The 18,331-nt window shown below is 39.8% G+C and overlaps 1 protein-coding gene across 3 annotated transcripts in view; it reads right to left on the bottom strand.

The window, feature by feature from the left end:
* Positions 1-18,331, bottom strand: part of ATP8A2 (ATPase phospholipid transporting 8A2) — a 320,936-nt gene that overhangs the window by 294,520 nt on the left and 8,085 nt on the right. For 2 of the 3 annotated variants that reach the window (XM_042014087.1, XM_042014086.1), the window contains exon 2: positions 263-416. The exons of the other annotated variant lie outside the window; for it this stretch is intronic. Coding sequence is in view for 1 of the 2 variants with exons in the window: in XM_042014086.1 (XP_041870020.1) it covers positions 263-332 (70 nt within the window). In the remaining variant the exon portion in view is untranslated. The remainder of the gene's footprint in view (positions 1-262; positions 417-18,331) is intronic. 3 annotated transcript variants of the gene reach the window in all.

The raw sequence follows: 18,331 nt of genomic DNA, 5'->3' as shown, positions 1-18,331 counted from the left end.
CTGATCTTGATTTCTAAGAGAACAATTTAAACAAGAAAAATAAATGGGTTTCCATTATATGCTCATGATTTAAAGCTGTTTTCTTCTACTAAAAGCCCAGAGGCCTATAACACTGGCTTCTAGCCAACACCAGCTTAGAAAGATTTACTGCATATACAGTGACCTTTTGCTCTAAAGCACTCCCAAAGCTGTTGTTCTTAATTCTGTCCACCCCCAGTTCAGTGTAATGCACAACAAAAGCAGCTGCCCATTGTACAGTTACCTAGAGAGACGCATCTCTTCCAGCGACGGCACAGAGACATGATGTTCATTCCTTCTTGCACTGGCTGCATGGAGATGAGAACAGCAGTAGTCCTTCAAAGATCTCTACAGCATTAGCAGGTCTCAAAGCTGATTAAAGTGATCCCCATGGTAATCTGTGAAATATATGTTTGAACTTTCAAACTGCTCCGCACTGCATTCACAGAAGGCAAGTGTGCACTAGGTGCCCGTGTATATCCATGCACAAAGAGACAGCTGTGGCTTTCACTGAAACATTCTAATACATTTCAACCAAAAAAAAAGGGAAAATTCAACATCATCCTGTATTTCAGCACTTGAAACAATGACCTGTCCAGTTCCTGGACTCTGACCCCTCCTCCCCACCTCTACCAAGTTTCAAAGCACAGTTTCTCAAGTGAAATCCTAGTGGAAAAATGTTCTGTTCCTAACAGAGATATTATCTGTGATGTTACAGGTCATGAGACCCATTCACCCCGGCAGGTGTAACTTACTTTTTTAGCTTACTTTGCTTCCGAACAAGGCTAATAGCAAAGTATTTTGGCTGTCAAATAAAAAAGGTTAAGAATTATCTCAGCTATCACTTCAGCCAATAAAAACCCCTCTCTTTTAAGAAAAGAGAGAGTAGTTTTCATTTTCTTTTCACCCACAGTAACCCCATTATTATGTGCTTCTCTTTAAAGTCATATCTACTTATGTTGGATACACCTTGGATAACCATAACTATTAATCCTATTTGTGGGTCATGTACATAACTATCAAGCACTAAGAACAGCTTTCCAGGGTCCTTCCTCCTCGGCAGTCTGTCTCCCTTCTTCCCATTGCCCCTCTCCAAACTACTTGCTTACTTTCTAGATATGGGATAGGAAAGAAAACATCAGCAGCTTTTTTATAGCCTCAGAAGACAGCCATAGGAGGAAGCAAGGATTTGGCTTTTTGAACTGTATCACGAGCAACCAGCCCAGCAAAACACTGGATCTGTAGATTTCCCCGTGGCCATGAGGCCCACTGGATCTCCATGACCCACCCATGGAGTGGTACATGTTCTGTTTTTATCAAGGGAGTACAGTTACACCAGGACAGCTGTGTGCTCCGAGAAAGCCAGCCCACATTAGCAAGGGGAGATGGGAAGAACCACCACTGGCTGTTAACTGCCAACAACTGCATTTTGGCTGGTTCAGCCTTTCAGAAGCTACCAGCACACCAACATTACACCATCAGCTATGGGGTTGCGCCTGTGCAGAGCCAGGCTCCAGATATGAGGGGTATATCAAGCCCATCCCTTTCCAACAGGAAAGCTGCATGCATCACGTGACAATTGGCACAACAAAGGCTGACAAGAGATAATCAAATATTTATGGTTAAGATAATGACAGGAAACCATGGAAGACACTGCTAGCTACAAGTGAGTGCTTTTCCCTCAGGAGAGGAAGGTAACTCTAAAATTTTAGGTGCTCTTATCCAGCTGTCATTAGGGAAGCATGTTGCATAATGCATGAGGAAAAGATCCCAGAACAATGTTTGAGAACATTATCTATTCCCTACACAGATGAATCCATGAGCAGATAATGTTGTATCTGTTTGTCCTCTGCATATAGTTGTGCTTTAATTTCCTTACTAAAAATACGGTAGAATCTCACCAGCTGACTAGACCAGCCTAGCCTAGACGAGCAGTTCCCTACTATGGGACATATGAATGACCTATCTTGAACCCAAACTTATCTCACCTTTTCCAGGCTGGTGAGGTCTGACAGCAGACTGCAGAGGCACCTCCAACACATCTAGAGAAGAGTATAGCAATAGCACCAGAATGGCCAGGCCCAAAATCAGCCAGGTACGGTGTTTACTGCTTCTTGTCCTGGGCTCCCACTTACATCCTACAGCCTTATCCCAACCATCACAGCCACGCCAAGTCTACCTTATTTCAAAGTTTCCTAGATCTCCTTACATCCTTCAATGGCTTGTGTAGATCCCTCTGAGCTTCTCTCAGAGCAAGTAGAACATATGTAAGCCATATACAGGATACTCAAGAACTATGAGGATACATTTTAAGCCAGTGCTGTTGGCATATTTACCATCAAGTGTGCTGCCTTGCATCAGTACTGCTTTTTATTATTGGAAATCCCTTCCAAGCATAATGCTGAGTATCACTGACTCAGTGCTGGCAGCTCCAGGCATTGACAAAAATGAGTCAGACATCAAAACATTACAAAAGCTTTTTTTAGACATCATAATGTTCGGAGACTTGGGGTTTAAGGCTTGGTTTTATTCCTTCAAAAAAATAAGTATTTCTTCATCCCTGATCCTTTAGAGTAAACACATCTCATGTTCAGGATTTCCTGCAATTACAGCTTGATTCTTCTGCAATGCAGGCTCCTCTCCCCACACACTGCTTGAAAGTGAGCTAGAAGCTCACGAAGGCTGATCAAAAGTATCATGAAAGCTGGAAGTACTTGTATTTTGCTTTAATGCTGAAGATAAAGTTAATCTCTGATGTAATAGATGTTTTTGCATAAAGTTTAGGGAAAACTTTCCAAATACAAGTAATTTTGAGTCCAACATTTATTCTAGTAAAATAGACTTGAAAAGAAGTTTCTTTTTTGTGTACACTTCCCTAATGGATTTTTGCTAGTTTAGTATACCTAGTGTGCATATGAAAGGACTAGAAGGACTTGATTAAAAAGAGAAGCTTACAAACAGAACAGAAAGAAGGATAATTCCTCAACACATTCCTTCCCCAGGGAAACTGTTCACACTTGAGCAAACTTATTAACAACCACAGAGAATGACTAAATATCAGATCAGTTTATTATGTATACATTTGTATCTGCTCCTAAAGTCACCTTGTGATTGTCATCACCTTGTTTATCCCGACAATCAGAACTACATGCTGGGGGATAAACCAGGAATGCCAGCTAAAATGATTCACTAAGGAAGTGCCAGCTACCAGCAAATATTTTAGATAGTTACCGACATAAGCACATTAAAAGGAAATCTCTAATCACCTAATTACCACGTGTTCATCCACTCTCAACACATCCATTCACCACCACAGGTTTCCTTTTTTGCAGCCAAGGCACTAGGCACAGCTGGCTAAGGTAAGAGAGCTGTGCAGCACTTTTGCAGCACAGGTGAACTTCTTCATGCAACAGGGACTGGGTTCTTCCTCCTTGTTTCCAGCATTGCTACCTCCAAGATCAGTGCATCACCGGCAGGTACCAAGACATACCATTCCTGAGCTATTCTTCATCCCACAGATACCATTAAGCATTTTATTACTGAATGAGCCTTCATATTTCATCACGAGCACTTAAATCAATCCCTGAACATTTTGGGTTTCCAGAAACCTAGCCTCAAAAATTTATGCAAGTTTTAATCCTTTCCTGGCCTTTGTACTTCACAAATCCAACCATGTCCTTTAGTAATTAGTCCATACCCTTGTGGAATACTCTAATTTTTAAAAATCCCGCTTTTACCATTAGATTACGGACCAGAACAAATTTTTGAAGGGTGACCCTTAAGCGGGCATAAATTCTGGATTTTCAAATCTAGATCTACTTTGCTCCTTAAGTTCCAAGTCTCTAAAGCAGAAAAAATCTGTTAAAAAAATACAAAGAAAAACTGCAGTCCAACTGCAAATATGTAAATAGCCAGAGTTAACATTGAGTTTGGTTTTTTTTGGGGGGGTGGCATTTTGCTGTGTTTTGTTCTGGGGTTTTTTTTGAACAAATTTGAAAGCAATTTTTTGTTACTTGCTTGATTCAAGTTTCATGTGAAAGGTACAAGACCAGAGTGTCTCTGTGCCAAAACACATCTCCAAGGGCATTGCATGTTAGGAAGGTATCTAAACATGCTGCCCCGGCAGTGAAATAGGGATCTGATTTATTACTACTGCTAGTCACAATACTTACAAGCAAAACTGAGGCTGTTTGTCAGAAACCCCTGAACAGGAGCTCATCTAGACAATACCCCACCCTAGTAGTTAGTCTTGGCCCTTCCCCAGTGTACACACTGCTCAGGAGTGAAGTGGATAAATGATTTTGAGTGGTTTGCTGTGGAAGTTCTTCAGTTTAAAGATGAAGCTTCGGTCTCAATCGCTCAAGTTCTGACAGGTCCTTACATATCTAGCAAGAGCACAGGTCTGACTTATTCAAGTTAATTTTATGCAAGCCTCTTTCAGAGCATATTGTCCTACCACCAAAAAATTCCCTTTAGCAGTCCAGTTTCAATATAATACAGTTTTGCTACAATTAAGTTGAAGTTTCTTTCTTAGCAACTAATCAAGCTAGCAAAGTTCAGGACTAGAAGCTGAGCATATCCTAGAGATGATGGCTGCAGAGACAGATCTGAAGACACAGGCTGAGCGTCAAGACGTCAACTTCTTTAAAAAAGTTTTCTACTCCATCTTTATAGTTTGATCTTTACCGGTGAAATGCAAATACTTATGGAGGCCAGAAATATATTTTTGACAGTTCAACATCACATTAACTGTTGAGAGTTCTAGCAAAAGGAGCTTTTCCTTCCGCAGGGAGTAAGTGATCTGTGCTCCTCAAAGAACACTACTCTGTAGAGAAGTTTAAACTGCTTAACACTATTAGAGTACAGACTTCAAGGCTCTCCTCTGCCTACACCCTCAAATACATGATCACTGTATGCTGAGCCCCAGTAGCACCTTCATTCCACATAAAGTGACTACTGGAATGTATATCTAGCACTGGAAGCCAGCAAAGTGCCCTCAGCCACAAGCAGAGCTCAGAATGCTACAAATTGTTAAAAAATGAGTTTCACCCAATTAATAACTTGCAATAAAGCAAATATCGCTTCATTCTCTGTACTTCAATGTAGGAAGCGAGTCAATACATTAGCCAGGTTCCTGGCAAGCCAATGAGAAGGACTACAAGCAAGAAACCAAATACCACAGCTGGCTTAAGTGCATTTGTTCCTACTCTGGTGACTTCATCAGTACTGGCCACAAACCACAATAATTAGCAATTACTCAAGTCTTGTAGCAGCTAATGATTTCTCAAGTCTGGAATGTACTCCTCTGCAGTTATATTTAGACATAAATTGTATTTGTTATGTAACAATTTGGATTCTTAGCATCTTACAACAGAAATATGACATTTTGTTTGAACATTACATTAGAAAACCCATGTTTGAATAATTTCAAAATAGATTCGGTATCACCAAAATTCACAGGATTTTTGTTGGGATGTACTGACAAGTTTTCTGTTCATTGCACCTCACCATCCCATCCACCATTACCTTAACTGCCATTGCATTCGAAAAGGTTTAAAAGCTTTGGCCTGCTGACTCAAAACATATCAGATTGGTAGGGGTAGCATCTAATTAAAAGACTTAATCTCTTCTGCCTGAGGCTGCTGGTTAGAGAACAAAGTGGCTGAAACATAGGAAAAACAGCTCTTGCAGTATCATTTTGTCAGCATATTCAACCGATTTAAGATAATGACACTGTTGTATCAAACCCCACTAGTTCAAGCTCAGTTTTCCCAGTCTGGACCTTTTCAAATGCAGGTAATAAGCAGGGTAGTAACTGCTACTGACACTTGCTTTTGAGAGTATTTTCCAGCCAAGAATTCAGGCATCACCAATTTTTGTTCCATTGTTCTTCGCTGCATGTTGGTAACGTTCAGAAACCTGCTCTTCACTCACCTCCAGGAGTTATCCCTCCAAGATTTATATAAAGCACCTGTTCAAAAGAGTCCTGAAGTAACACTTGCATTGAGCACCAGTTTTATGCTTTCATGATGGCAAACATTGACAGATGTGCAGAGAACTGCCTACAGGGTCAGAGAGACCGTTCTTCTAACAGGCATTTGTTAATAATGAAAGAATAGCCATAGGTTCTCTTTTAAATATATTTCCCTGGCTCGTACAATCAAAGATTCATGTTCCCTACCATAGACTGGGGAGGGAGTTGATTCCCAGAGCAGATCAGATCTAGGGAGACCTCAAATAACTTAGTATTCAAGAACGTAACCTCAAATAATTTCGTAAGAGAGTTTTCAGTTTTATTTTTACCAGATCATCTCCAAGCTGCTGATTGGATGCTTTAAATCAGGAAATAGTAAGCACTTGTATGCAAATGCATGGAGTACAAACAAGAAAAATCAATTTCCAGTGTCTTACTCTGTTGTGCTAGAAGGTTATTTGAGTAAGATTAAGGTCTCAATCCAGAGATGATTAGTGATAAGTCAGCAAATTCCTGTTTATGGAATTTTAAAGGAGAAAAGTATTAACAATTTTGGCTTCATGATGGTGCACCACAGCCTATACTCCCATAAGATCTACAGAGGACTCAGCTTTTCATATATCTATTCTGTTTATTTAAATATATATTAAAATCAGTAAATGTGAGATTCATCACAATCCAGTAACCTGCTAAAGGAGGCCTTCCTATACTCCCCTTCTCCAAAAAAAATTACATCAAATACTTCCCTTCTCCAAAGGTGAAGGGAAGAAAGGAAATTCCAATTGTCTTTTCCAGAGCAAAACGGGAGCCTGAAAAACCAGCCAGGTTATGCTACCTTCTGTTTTGCAAAGTGTCCTTTGACTAATGCTGAAGGTAGTGGGTCCCAGTGTTTGTCTCAGATCCTACAGCAGCCAGCAAGTTTCAGACTTTAATAAGAAGTACTATATTGCTTGGAGAAGTTTTCTACTGTGTATAACTTAGTCCTCCAAGTGGTTGACATCTCTTGTCAGAAATCCAGCAAGATACTGAAACATTAATTCATTTCAAGAATTTGACTTCAAGCCTCAGTCTCAAGGCTCATAGCAAAGAAGCACACCAAGTCCCACAACAGAGACCGTACTATGGCCTGAAGCCCCCCCAACCTGCTGAAAGAAAAGCATCTTGCTGAAGTATGATTTTTCACTATTACTCGGAGATAAACAGAAGTGCGCCATAAAATTAAGCACACTCTGAAGATAAGAATGATGTACACCTACCATAAACTGAGCTGCTTGCCTACCACTCTATACATAAGTATGCCTCCTTGGAGGCTTATTATGGTTCATCTCTAAACACCGTCCCATTTATACATACTCAAGTGCAGCTATTATCTTAAAAAAATGCATTTTTTAAGATACCTGGCATACAAAGGAAGAGAGAACAAGCATTCCATAAAGCTACCTTTCCTTCTAGATTATCTTAGTACTACCTACAGCAAGTGCACTTGATATGTACAAAGTGCTTTCCTTCCCAGAAAGAATTATTCATCAAGCAATCACAGCCAAAATTAAAACACCAACCCTCGATTTTATCTTTACAGAAAATATGAAAGAGGACAACAATCACTCATATTCCCATTCTAGTGACTAGAAAACCTCAGAGGCAAACATAAACAGATATCACAGGATGAGTTTCTGATCTCAAAGTACTCCGGAGCAGTCTTCCAGTACTGCAACATAGGAGATGCTAGATCACCTCTACTCCCACATCTTCAATGTTGCCAGCATAGGGTATGACAAAACATAGGAGCTAACTGTACCTCCAAAGCCACTTTTGTACTTGGACTGCCAGACCACCCCTGCTATGTATAGTAGGAATGCAGCACTGTCAGCTGAAGTCATCTCTAACTTCCATGAAGACATTCAGGACTAACAGAAGACCATTCTTCAAACACTGATGTACAAACATTTCTGGGAGGAAGATAAAAGCTTGCACCAGGAGCAAATTAGGTCGTAAATTTCACTAGCAAGACAACCAACTTCTCACTCACCTTCATCCCTAGTGGATCACCTCTTCAGGTAACATGGAAACCAATGCACAGAAACCCAGCCTTTCAATAAATAGGAACAATGCCTATTACATATCTATTATCTAAAGATAATATTGAATAATCATAGTGAGCTATTTTTAATTCTGTGAACTAACACCCTGCCACCTAGCTTGTGCTCAACTAACTTGGGCCACCAAATCAAACTAAAGCAGCATGCCTATTAATAGATAGTCCTTGAAATCCAGTTATCAGTGCTTTTGTCTCACTGTTATCAATGCAGTTGCTTCCACATTAAGTAGGCCTTCTAGTTTAGAAAGCCAAAATATTGATGTCAATAAAGAAAATGAAGTAACTGTGAACAGTGTAATACTATCAATAAAGGGAACAGGTACTTTTCTTTCATCCTTTTACTCTTAATATCCTCTCAAGTAAACACCAGCAAAAGCCAAATATCCACTATGTTAAGATAACTCTAGTGCTCTAAGTAGCCTGAAACGACGACAGCTTCTTGCATTTATTTGCCCTTACATTAAGCCAGCATTAAAAATGCTATACAGTTAATTTAGATATTTTTTTCTTTCTAGAGGCAAGAACGCTAAATAACTGTAAGAGGAATAATGAAAACATTTAACAATATCTTCTTGGAGCGACAAGATGAAGCAAAGAAATGCATTCTTCATACCCTGTGGCAGTAGCACTTGACCTATGCCTGAGACTGCTGCCTTCTAACAGGCCAGAACTGAACTCATTTACCAGCTGAAACATGGTACAAAAATGCCTTTTAAAATGAAAGGCCACACATGCACTAATCCAAAAGAAAACTGCATCACTTACCAGTTCTTGCCCAAAAAAGCCCTACAGCCTAACTTCTGGTGTCTAGCCAAAGTCTAACTGAGGAGTTAAAGATTCAGAGGTAACACACTATAGTTACAAGCACAGAGACCAAGCACAGCCTTTCCCCTACGGGTTCTCAAGACAGGTTTAAGGCAGCCCCAAGACACCTCTCATAAAGATGTTCTAATGATTACTGGATCTATAGGAACTCCCTTATGAGCAATCCTCATTACATATCAAAACCCTCTGTTAAAAAAAACCAAAACAACAAAAACCCAACAACAAAAACCCAACAACAAAAACCTCAAATGAATCCACAGCAGGCAAGCAGGCTATAAGGTAGAGATAGCTCTGTTCTGGCAACTGCAGATAAGCAGTCTGACTGAGTCTTGGGGAAAGCTGGCTTCAGCTACCACAGGGAGATCTAGAACAGCTCTAACAAAATCCAGATTTGCATCAGATGAAAATCCCATACTGTGCATCTTCTGTCATCATTCAGCTTCAGCTTATGCACTCTAACTAGACTTGCCTGAAACCTGTAAGGCCTGTGAATTCTTTACACAGCAGCCCTGCTCTAAAGACACAGGGCAATAGCAGGTACCCTCATAACTTCAGTGCTGACCAAGAGGCAGCAGGGGAGGAAGAGGAAAAGCAGCATGCAAAATGCACCACTAGCAATACTAATAGCACAGTATTCACTGTTCAGACTTGGTTAATGAACTAGGCTGCAGATAATTAATTTAATTTGTCAGAGGCAGCTTAGACCAGCCATTTGCTTGCTAGGCAGCACCTCGCAACAGCTATGAGATGTATGGACAGAGCTGCTTCTAGACTTAATGGAGAAAGGGAAGGGGGTCTTGTAGCTAAAAGCATCAGGCATGATCAGTGGAGCTGCTAAAATTCCTTCAGACAATAGCAATCAGATTGCAAAGACAATCCCACTGCTTTATTAAAATGTAAGAGCACCGCAAAAACAATTAATTCAGGAAGTCAGGTCTGTTCTCATGTCTGCACACATGTGCACAGGTATTGTGGAAGAGCTCAGCAGAAGGAAAACACACATTAGGAAAGCCCTGTTTCTTCAAAGCATCCCATCTGTTATGCAGAGGCAAGGATGACTATTTTGCCTTGATCAGTTATGGGTTGATAACAGCATTGGGGCAAATTTTAACACTTAAGAACAAAACACAGCAGACTGCAGCTCTACTGCCAACCAAACCAATGCTGGCCCCTCTACAGTTTGTGACATATCCTACTGCAAAAGCCCAACAAATCCAACACCATGTCTTCATCTCACCACTGCCAACTTCTTTCACTGGGAAGGACTCAGCCAGCACCAAGCCAGCCATGTCTTACTGAACCCCATTTCCTCACTAGTGCTGCTGACAGCTTAGACATCCTGAATGCTGACCTGAGGTATGGCATTGTGAGAGAATGGCCCTGCAAAGTGGAGCCAGCTTTGAAACAGTGGGGCTCCCTCAGCACCCTTGAGAGCAATTCCCAGCTCACCCTTAATAAATCCCCCAAAAGTCTCATCTTTTAAATCCAAATTTGTCCAAAACGCAACATAACATCCCCAAACCCAGAAGTCCATACTCTAGAGTTAGCAGAACGCCAATTTTCAGGAAGACATTTAAATACATGACCATGTGGGCATACCCTGAGCACATCCATAAGCCACACAAGACAGCTGAAACTGCCTTTACAAGGAAATATTTGATTACAAAGTAAGGAACTAGGGTTTAAACAAACTCTCTTAAACCTCAGGGTCTCAAATCCATATACCTCTTTTTTACACAGGGGGAACAAAGACTGATCCAGAAGCAAGTTTGATCATCAAGGACTGACTGATGGGTAAGAGTCAGGCACAAAGTTCACTCCCAGCAGTTCTTCAAACCACTCGTCTCTGCTTTATAGCAATGTCACACATCATGCAGAAGACAACAGAGAGGGATCACTTGGAGGAGGAAGTGACTAGGCTACTGCAGAAGCACGGCCTAATTTTACTTCATCCTGACTCTGTTAGATGAAGCTCCTGCTATTCAGCACAGGCATATGCATCCAAGCACTCACCTTAGATACTCAGACACGCCTTTGAATTGGCATGGAGCAGATCCCATCTGCATTGCTAAGGGCTTGTACAAGCCACCAAAACGAGCCTACCCAAGAGGGTACCCCAGCACTATACTAAAAGTTCTAAGGATTGAGTGTTAAACTAATTAAATTGAGTGTTAAACACATTATTAATCAACTACATCCTTACTATTCTGCTATTTGTGCCATTCTCCAAATGTGTTTAACACAGAACAAAGCAGATACGAAAAAGGTAATGGGTCTAAAAGAAATTATAGTCCATTCTCTTCACTGAGACAACTTTCTTTTTTTAAATAAAATCCTTTCAAGTTGTTGATGAAGTACTTCGAAAATTAGATGGAAAACTGCAAGGTACCATTACAGAACATATCATGTACCAAGCCATGCAGGCTCATATGAGTTATGTGGCCTATTGTATTCATTAAAGGTTCACTACAACTGTTAGTGGGACTGTTAATGGAAGCATTCAAGAGAGGAAATTGGCAACCAATTCATTCTCTCTAATTGCAATATACTTTCAGCTGTCTCATGCAGCATCCAAATGCCTTGCAGAAAACAGCATGTAACTGTGTAGTGTAGTAACTAATAAAATTAGTCTATTTTATTTATCTTTTAGTAATTTGTCTAATTTAATATCTACTAGCTACATTGAAGTCTGACATAATGCAGGAACAAAATTAATGCTGTCTTGTTAATCAGAAAGAAAATTTTAGCCCTCCTGCTTCAGAACTAGGACTGTTCAGCAATCCCACATGATGAAGGGAACACTTCATAACCATGACTTATATTCAGACTGCACTGAATCCCAGAACTATAAGCATAATCACAGACTCATCACACTGCTTCCATGAGAGAAACGAGAAATGCCATCCCCAGTGCAGAGTGGACATCATGGAGTCGACTGTTACCAGCAGGAAGTCAATATAAACCTCAGGGTAACTATTTTCAGAGCTCTCGGAATAGCAGATATATGGCAGAGGCAATCTCCTGTCCTGCATCACCATCACAGCCCAGGGCATGCAGAGAGGTAGCACATTCTTCAGATTCATTTTCTGGCTCTAACAGACATTTTCTTCCCTTTAAGTCACCTTCAAATAGGAGTAAATATGCTGGTGTGAGAATCAGCAGCTGTCCCCACCACCTGGCAGCTTCCAGAGAACTTGGAATACCAGACTGAAACCACCACCTGCCCAAGAGACGAGTTGCAGCATTGGGGTGGAAGAATGAATATCTACATTTCAGGTTTCTTATATTTGGATCCAGAAGGGTAGTTACTGTACTCCCAGCCTTGAGCAGCAGATGAAGAATCTAGTGCAGAACCTTTCATATTGATTACAACTGATCTGTATCACCAAGGACTACCAAAGCCAGAACACAGCTAATTATGTTTAGGGCAGCTTAACAGACACATATCTGCACTAAGCTCAGAAAAGACTTGTGAACTTAATGAAAATCTTCCATGTAGGACAAGTTTATTTTCAGTGTAATGGATGTATAAACAGACCTACAAAACAGAAAATTCAACAGCAGTTCTATGTTTAACCAAGGACAAGAAAAAAAGCTGCCATCACACGCCTCTGCCTGTCCCTGTCAGGAAGAGAGCGCTACTGACAGATAAGAGAGGCTTACAGGTTTGCAGTATCAGCCAGTCTTATCTCTCCTCTGCAGCCTTGGCCAGAAGACCAGACCAAGGATGAGAATAAAGCTGATTGAGCTAAAACCTCATGTGGTTTCTTCCTTTTTCCTTTGAAGCACATTATATAAAAAATATAATTATTGGTTATATTAATGCTGCAGGCATCTGCCACTATTATGCCAAAGTCCTATACTATAAGCATAGCTGGAGATGTTTTCCCCAATAAAGTATTTTTATTTTAAAAATCCCAACCCAGTAAGCCTTCTTATGCTGGTTGTTCTTCTTGGAACAGCTATCCTGTCTGCAGCATCTGTACTGGATGAGTTTTAAAAATATTCTCTCCTCTCACCCACCACCCCCAAAGAGAGATAATAGTCTCAGTGGCTTGATCTCTAGAAGATACATTATGATGCTTTGACAGATTTTTCTGTTAATCCTATAGATCAGACCCTGAGCTGCTGCAGACTGGTGACAGTGAATTTGATTTAGGCAGAGTTGTGCTGATCGGACCTGCTGAGACTGCAACCATACAGGTCTCCTGCTAGGGTCCACACAAAGCTTGTCATTGCTAAAACATCAAATGTTTGCTTTCTATTGAATCAGGATTCAGCTTGACCTATTGCATCATTTCTGAGATTTTAAGTACATTTGTACCGTATCCATCTGTCACTTCTGAGACATTCCAGTACCTGTCTGCAATAGGCAGAGTTTTATTGCAATTGCTTCTAGAATGAGCAAAGACAAGAATCACAGACCTTTTCAATATTTAATTATCTAGTATTGCATAGGCTGCTACGACTTTAGAGGAAATTATGTTTATGACTCATGTGCTAGTACTGGAGGAGATTTTCATTAAAAAGTAGCCCAAGGGAGGAAAAGGGAAAAAAATGCCCAAACCAACCAACCAACCACTGCTGAAAGCTGAATATCACCACCTGGCTGATTCAATTTCCAATGACAGTGCATCCAGTCAGGGACAGCAAGAACTGGTGTTTCATTCCTAGGAAAGGCTTATCAACTAGACTTCACATACTGAGCCCAAAGTGGTGCTACACTCTTCAGGATGGAATTTCAGACAGTCCTAATCTATAACCATTCCTGGATTTTGTACCCATTGCTTAAGTCTTTTTGTGAAAGAGGAGACAACTTTTGAAAGAGAAATAGTAATTCTCACCCCAGTATAAGTTTCACATCCCCCTCCCCTCCTTTTTCTTTAAGAAAAGATCAAAGCAAATACTTAGTTCTCTGAAATAACTACTGGGGACAAATTCCATAGAGCAGGTTTTTTCTGAAAGCCTAAAAGCCTTATTTCACTTCACTCCACAGACTATTACAGAAATTATTTGGTCACATATGAGCAGAAGTCCCCAACTAATAAGCATTAACTTGCTATACCATGTTTAGAGGTCATTAGAAATATTACTGAAACACTATTTCCACACAGCTGTTCTATTTTGCTGTGAATAGCAGAACTACTCAGTGGAGAGAAATCCCTCCCATTCAGTTTCTGTCTTAATACTGGGCTTATCGTTAAAACAGCAGTTCCTTGCCACTAATGAACCTTACATCCCAAGAAATTTGAAGGAGTCTCTTGCATTAAGCAAGTAGATGTTTCATCTTTAACATAACTCCTACTATGCAGCTGTTGAGAGCCACCACTGTAGTGCTCCTGTCATACAGGAACACAGAATGACAGGAAAAAATTATAAATTTATAAGTGTTTCCTCTCAGGGTTTAGGTTTTGGCTATACTTTTACCAAGCAATATCTAACCACAGATAAAGGAACAAAATCATTACAGTAAAAGCAGACATAGCTCTTGCTTACTACTAGACCATTACTTTAGCTCTGAGTAAACCTTCATATCAAGAACACAGGCCTTCAGCTTTTCCATGTAGAAAATTGAAGATAAGGATAGTCAGTATCTACCTCAGAGCACTAGAGTCGAACACATCAAAAAATAATTTTTTTCAACAAGTGCAACCTTTCCTCCTTTGAAACCAACTTACCTGACTGAAATTCAAAGCTACAAGAAAAGACAAGTTTCCTAGGTGCTACAGCTTATCTTACCAAAATCTCTATAGACCTACTTTTTCCTCTTTAAAAGTCTTCCTATCTGTGTGTATTAGCTTCTCTCTCCCACTATTGGTGCCTTATTGGTGCCGCTTTCACCATCGTCAGAGTTCTTATTAAGAAAGATGGGACTATCGCAGTTATACACGATTTATTACTTAAAATAACAAACAAGCATCAGTCTCAGAGGTGTGAGGTTTAGTAACAAGATGCCAAAACAAGAAATAGTCACAAGATCCGAAGTTACATTGTAATTTACAACTTTCTAATCCAATAGGCACTTAAAATGAAACTTTGTTTTGACATTAGGACCTGTGGAACTTCTCACCGAAGTGCGGTTGTGTCTTACCCAATAGCCTGTCATGTCATGTCCACACAGAGACTACTTTTACAACATCTAAATTCTTAACTTAACCTATAAAATCACATTATTATACTTAAAACCCTTCACCATAACACCCAGTGCATATTTTTACTTATAACTATAAAAACATAGGTTTGTAGTTTTCTTGCTTAAGGTCTATAAATCTCTGTCAATTATGCCAGACCTAATCTCTTCAAGGGTTGTAAATCAAATCCTCCACTAATTGCAGGAGTCTTTACTCCTCTGTTTCCTACAACCCACAAATTACAGATCTGGGACTCATTAGTGTAAACAGAGCTGTAATAATTGTCATCAGGTAGAACTTGTTACCTCACTAAGCCTTTTTTCTGGTGAGGAGTTACTGAGCTTGACTTGTCACTATGTTACCCCACGTCAATAAGAGTTTCTAGGTAACTTATTTTTACTGTTTCTTTTCATCTACAGCTGTCTTTTACAGGTTATTTTTTAATTTATTTGTATGTTATATATATGCATGTTAAAACCTGTATAAACAAACAGAAGAAGTTACTGTAATTTTTTCCGCCTATTTTAAAGCTTAGTTCTTCTTAATGAAATTATTATTTGAGTCGTCTTTCATAGCTCCTCTTATTGTGAACTGATGTTCCATTATACATGTATATAATAGGAAAACTCCTTGAGAATCTCTTCGTATCTTTTTGGTGCATGAGGTAATTCTAAAGCATCTATTTCTGCTTTGACCTTAGTTTTATCTACTTGCCTTTCTTCTGTTAATCCAATTCTATTTTTGGCTACAGCCTCAGTCACAGCATAGTCTTCTAGTTGAAGCACTGCCAATCTTCTTAATGTAGAACTTCCCTTCCCCCTTCTTCAGGTTGTTAATCACTCTTCTCAAATTTTAGTCTACAAAATTGGATATATCAATTTTCTTATTAGAATTGTTTATGACAATATAGAATCACTGTTAATAAACAATTCAGACAATAAAAAATAACGCCAAAACCCCTACAGAAATATAGTTTATAAAATTACCTTGTAAAAATAAACCTTTCTAAGAAATAGAGGATTAAATAAAAAGTCGTGTTCTGTTTATTTTGCCCAGAACATCCAGGTGGACTTCGTTTCATGAGGTCTGACACCACCAAAGCCAGATGGCAACTGTGAAAAAAAGAATGTAACTCTAATGGCGGTAAACTTAACTGACTAAAGAAATATTTTTGTATACGACCTTCTGTTTCCCAGCACCATACAAACACTGCGTAGCTGACTGTAATCTTCATAGTGCCCTCTGAAGTAGATAACTAAAATTATTCCCTTGCTCTGGAGACACTGATGACAAAATACTTGGAACTGCAGTGAAACAGCTTTAGCTCCTCACGAGCTACCACATCACTGCTGCCTTTCTCTACCTCAGTTAATTTTCTGGCTTCTGCTTAGGATACTAGTATTTTATTACTGAACGCTAGCTAGTTTGTGTACTAGTTCTGATGGAAATAAAAAAGATGGTTGTTTACAGTTGCTGAGTCCCAAATTAATGACAATGTACACTCCAATAGTACCATCTACCCTGACTAGATGTGAACCGGTACATAAAAATATAAATCTTTTCATCTCATCAGTGGGCAAAGCTGTTCTGATTTGATTTGAAGCTTGTACAAGAATAATGCAGAAATTCAGCAAGATGTTTGTGTCTGTAAACTGCTGGGTATCTTAAGAAGGGATTTGAATTTTTAAAAAAGGGAGGAGGTTTCTGGTAGGAAGATCAAAGATTAACTCTTGCCCTTGGTTGTCAGGATTTCTCTATGTAGAAGATGACCCTGATAAGAGAGTTTAATGTCTCTGTAAACAACAGCATTCCTAACAGGAATGGCAAGTACACACACCCTGGGAATCTGGCTGTCTAATGAACCAAAAAGTACCAAAAGGAATACTAAATTATTGAAATCCCCTGCCATTTAGCACTAACACCAAATTGCACTGTCTCAACAAGATCATATCAGATTTATTATTACAGCTATCTTTTTCCCATTTTTCTCTCTGGGGTTTTGGCAGAAAGCCCTCAAAGAAAATTAGGTAATTAGCTGGCAGGCCAAAACTTCAGCAAAACCATCCAGTGTTGAGGACTGCAAAATCTTGTTCTTTGCAGCCCAGTCTTACCTGATGGTGAAAGTTTAGGACTGTTGAAGTGTCCACAGCAGTCCAGGCTGGGAATACTTACTGCTCTCTCCCATGCCATGCCAGACACAGTCCTTTGCATCTAAATTGAATTCCTACCAGAACCAACATGGCTAAGAACACTTGAGGGAGATAGCATAGAGTATGGAGTCAGGGATGGAAACGGCCAGAGATTTAAAGCAAGTGTGTCTACTGTGATACAAACCAGACTTCCTGTTTCCAATGGAGATCCTGCAACTGAAGAGGCCTTCTTGGGTCTACTGTAGGATTTTGGATTTTGCACACGTCCTATGAGATACTCTGTCACAAGAGATGGAATGGTAATGGGGTGATGCTGTGTATGGAAGATACCATGTTCACAGTCCCAACTAAGAGACCCATGACAGAAGGGCTGCCTGGAAGGCACTAGGGAGAGCTTCATCTGTGTTTACTAGACAATTTTAGTGACAGCATACATTACAACTCACAGTAGCTCACCTTCTCCAGAAAATGTGTCTTTAATTCTTCCTATTATAGGGGCTCTACATATAAAGACCTGAAAAAAATCTATCGTAGTTTAACCCCAGCTGGAAAGTAAGTACCATGCAGCTGCTCATTGCTCTATCCCAGCTGGAACCAGGACAATGTCCAGTTTCACAAGATGGAGTGGATCCAAAATAACCCTAAAATAATGAGTTCCTTTGCACATTTGCATGGTCATTTACTAATACTTACACTTTCCTGAAGTGTCTTAATTTGGGACCCAGACGCCCAAAATTTTTTGCTTTTTTTGTAAGAAGTGAACTCTTTCTCCTCAGATATTTCAGATCTTTCTAGGCACTCCTTTCTCCTCCTGAAGGCTGATCACCCTGCTTTGTTACCCTAATGAAGACTGGTAGGGTTTAAAACCTTTTCAAAAACAGAACAAGCAAATTTCAGATTTGTAAATAAAATTACTTTGATAAAAAACAGAGAGCCATGGGACCACTGAAGCAGTAACTATGCTGAGCCTTCCCAGTGATGCAGAAATGTTGAGTAAATGTCATCTGGATTTCAGATTCAAGCTTCCCAGTTAAATCCTGATTCCCAGCTGTGTAACTGACATGACAAATGCAGATGTAACCTCTGTATCTATTTCAGAGTTATGATGGCTGATGTTGACTTTGCACATATTCTT

This window comes from Corvus kubaryi, unplaced genomic scaffold, assembly GCF_017639235.1.
Source record: "Corvus kubaryi isolate FWS band 111438036 unplaced genomic scaffold, C.kubaryi_AGA036_p1.0 split1-65, whole genome shotgun sequence".
NCBI lineage: Eukaryota > Metazoa > Chordata > Aves > Passeriformes > Corvidae > Corvus > Corvus kubaryi.
Note: the sequence above shows the minus strand (reverse complement) of the source record. Positions and strands in the feature narration are given on the sequence as shown.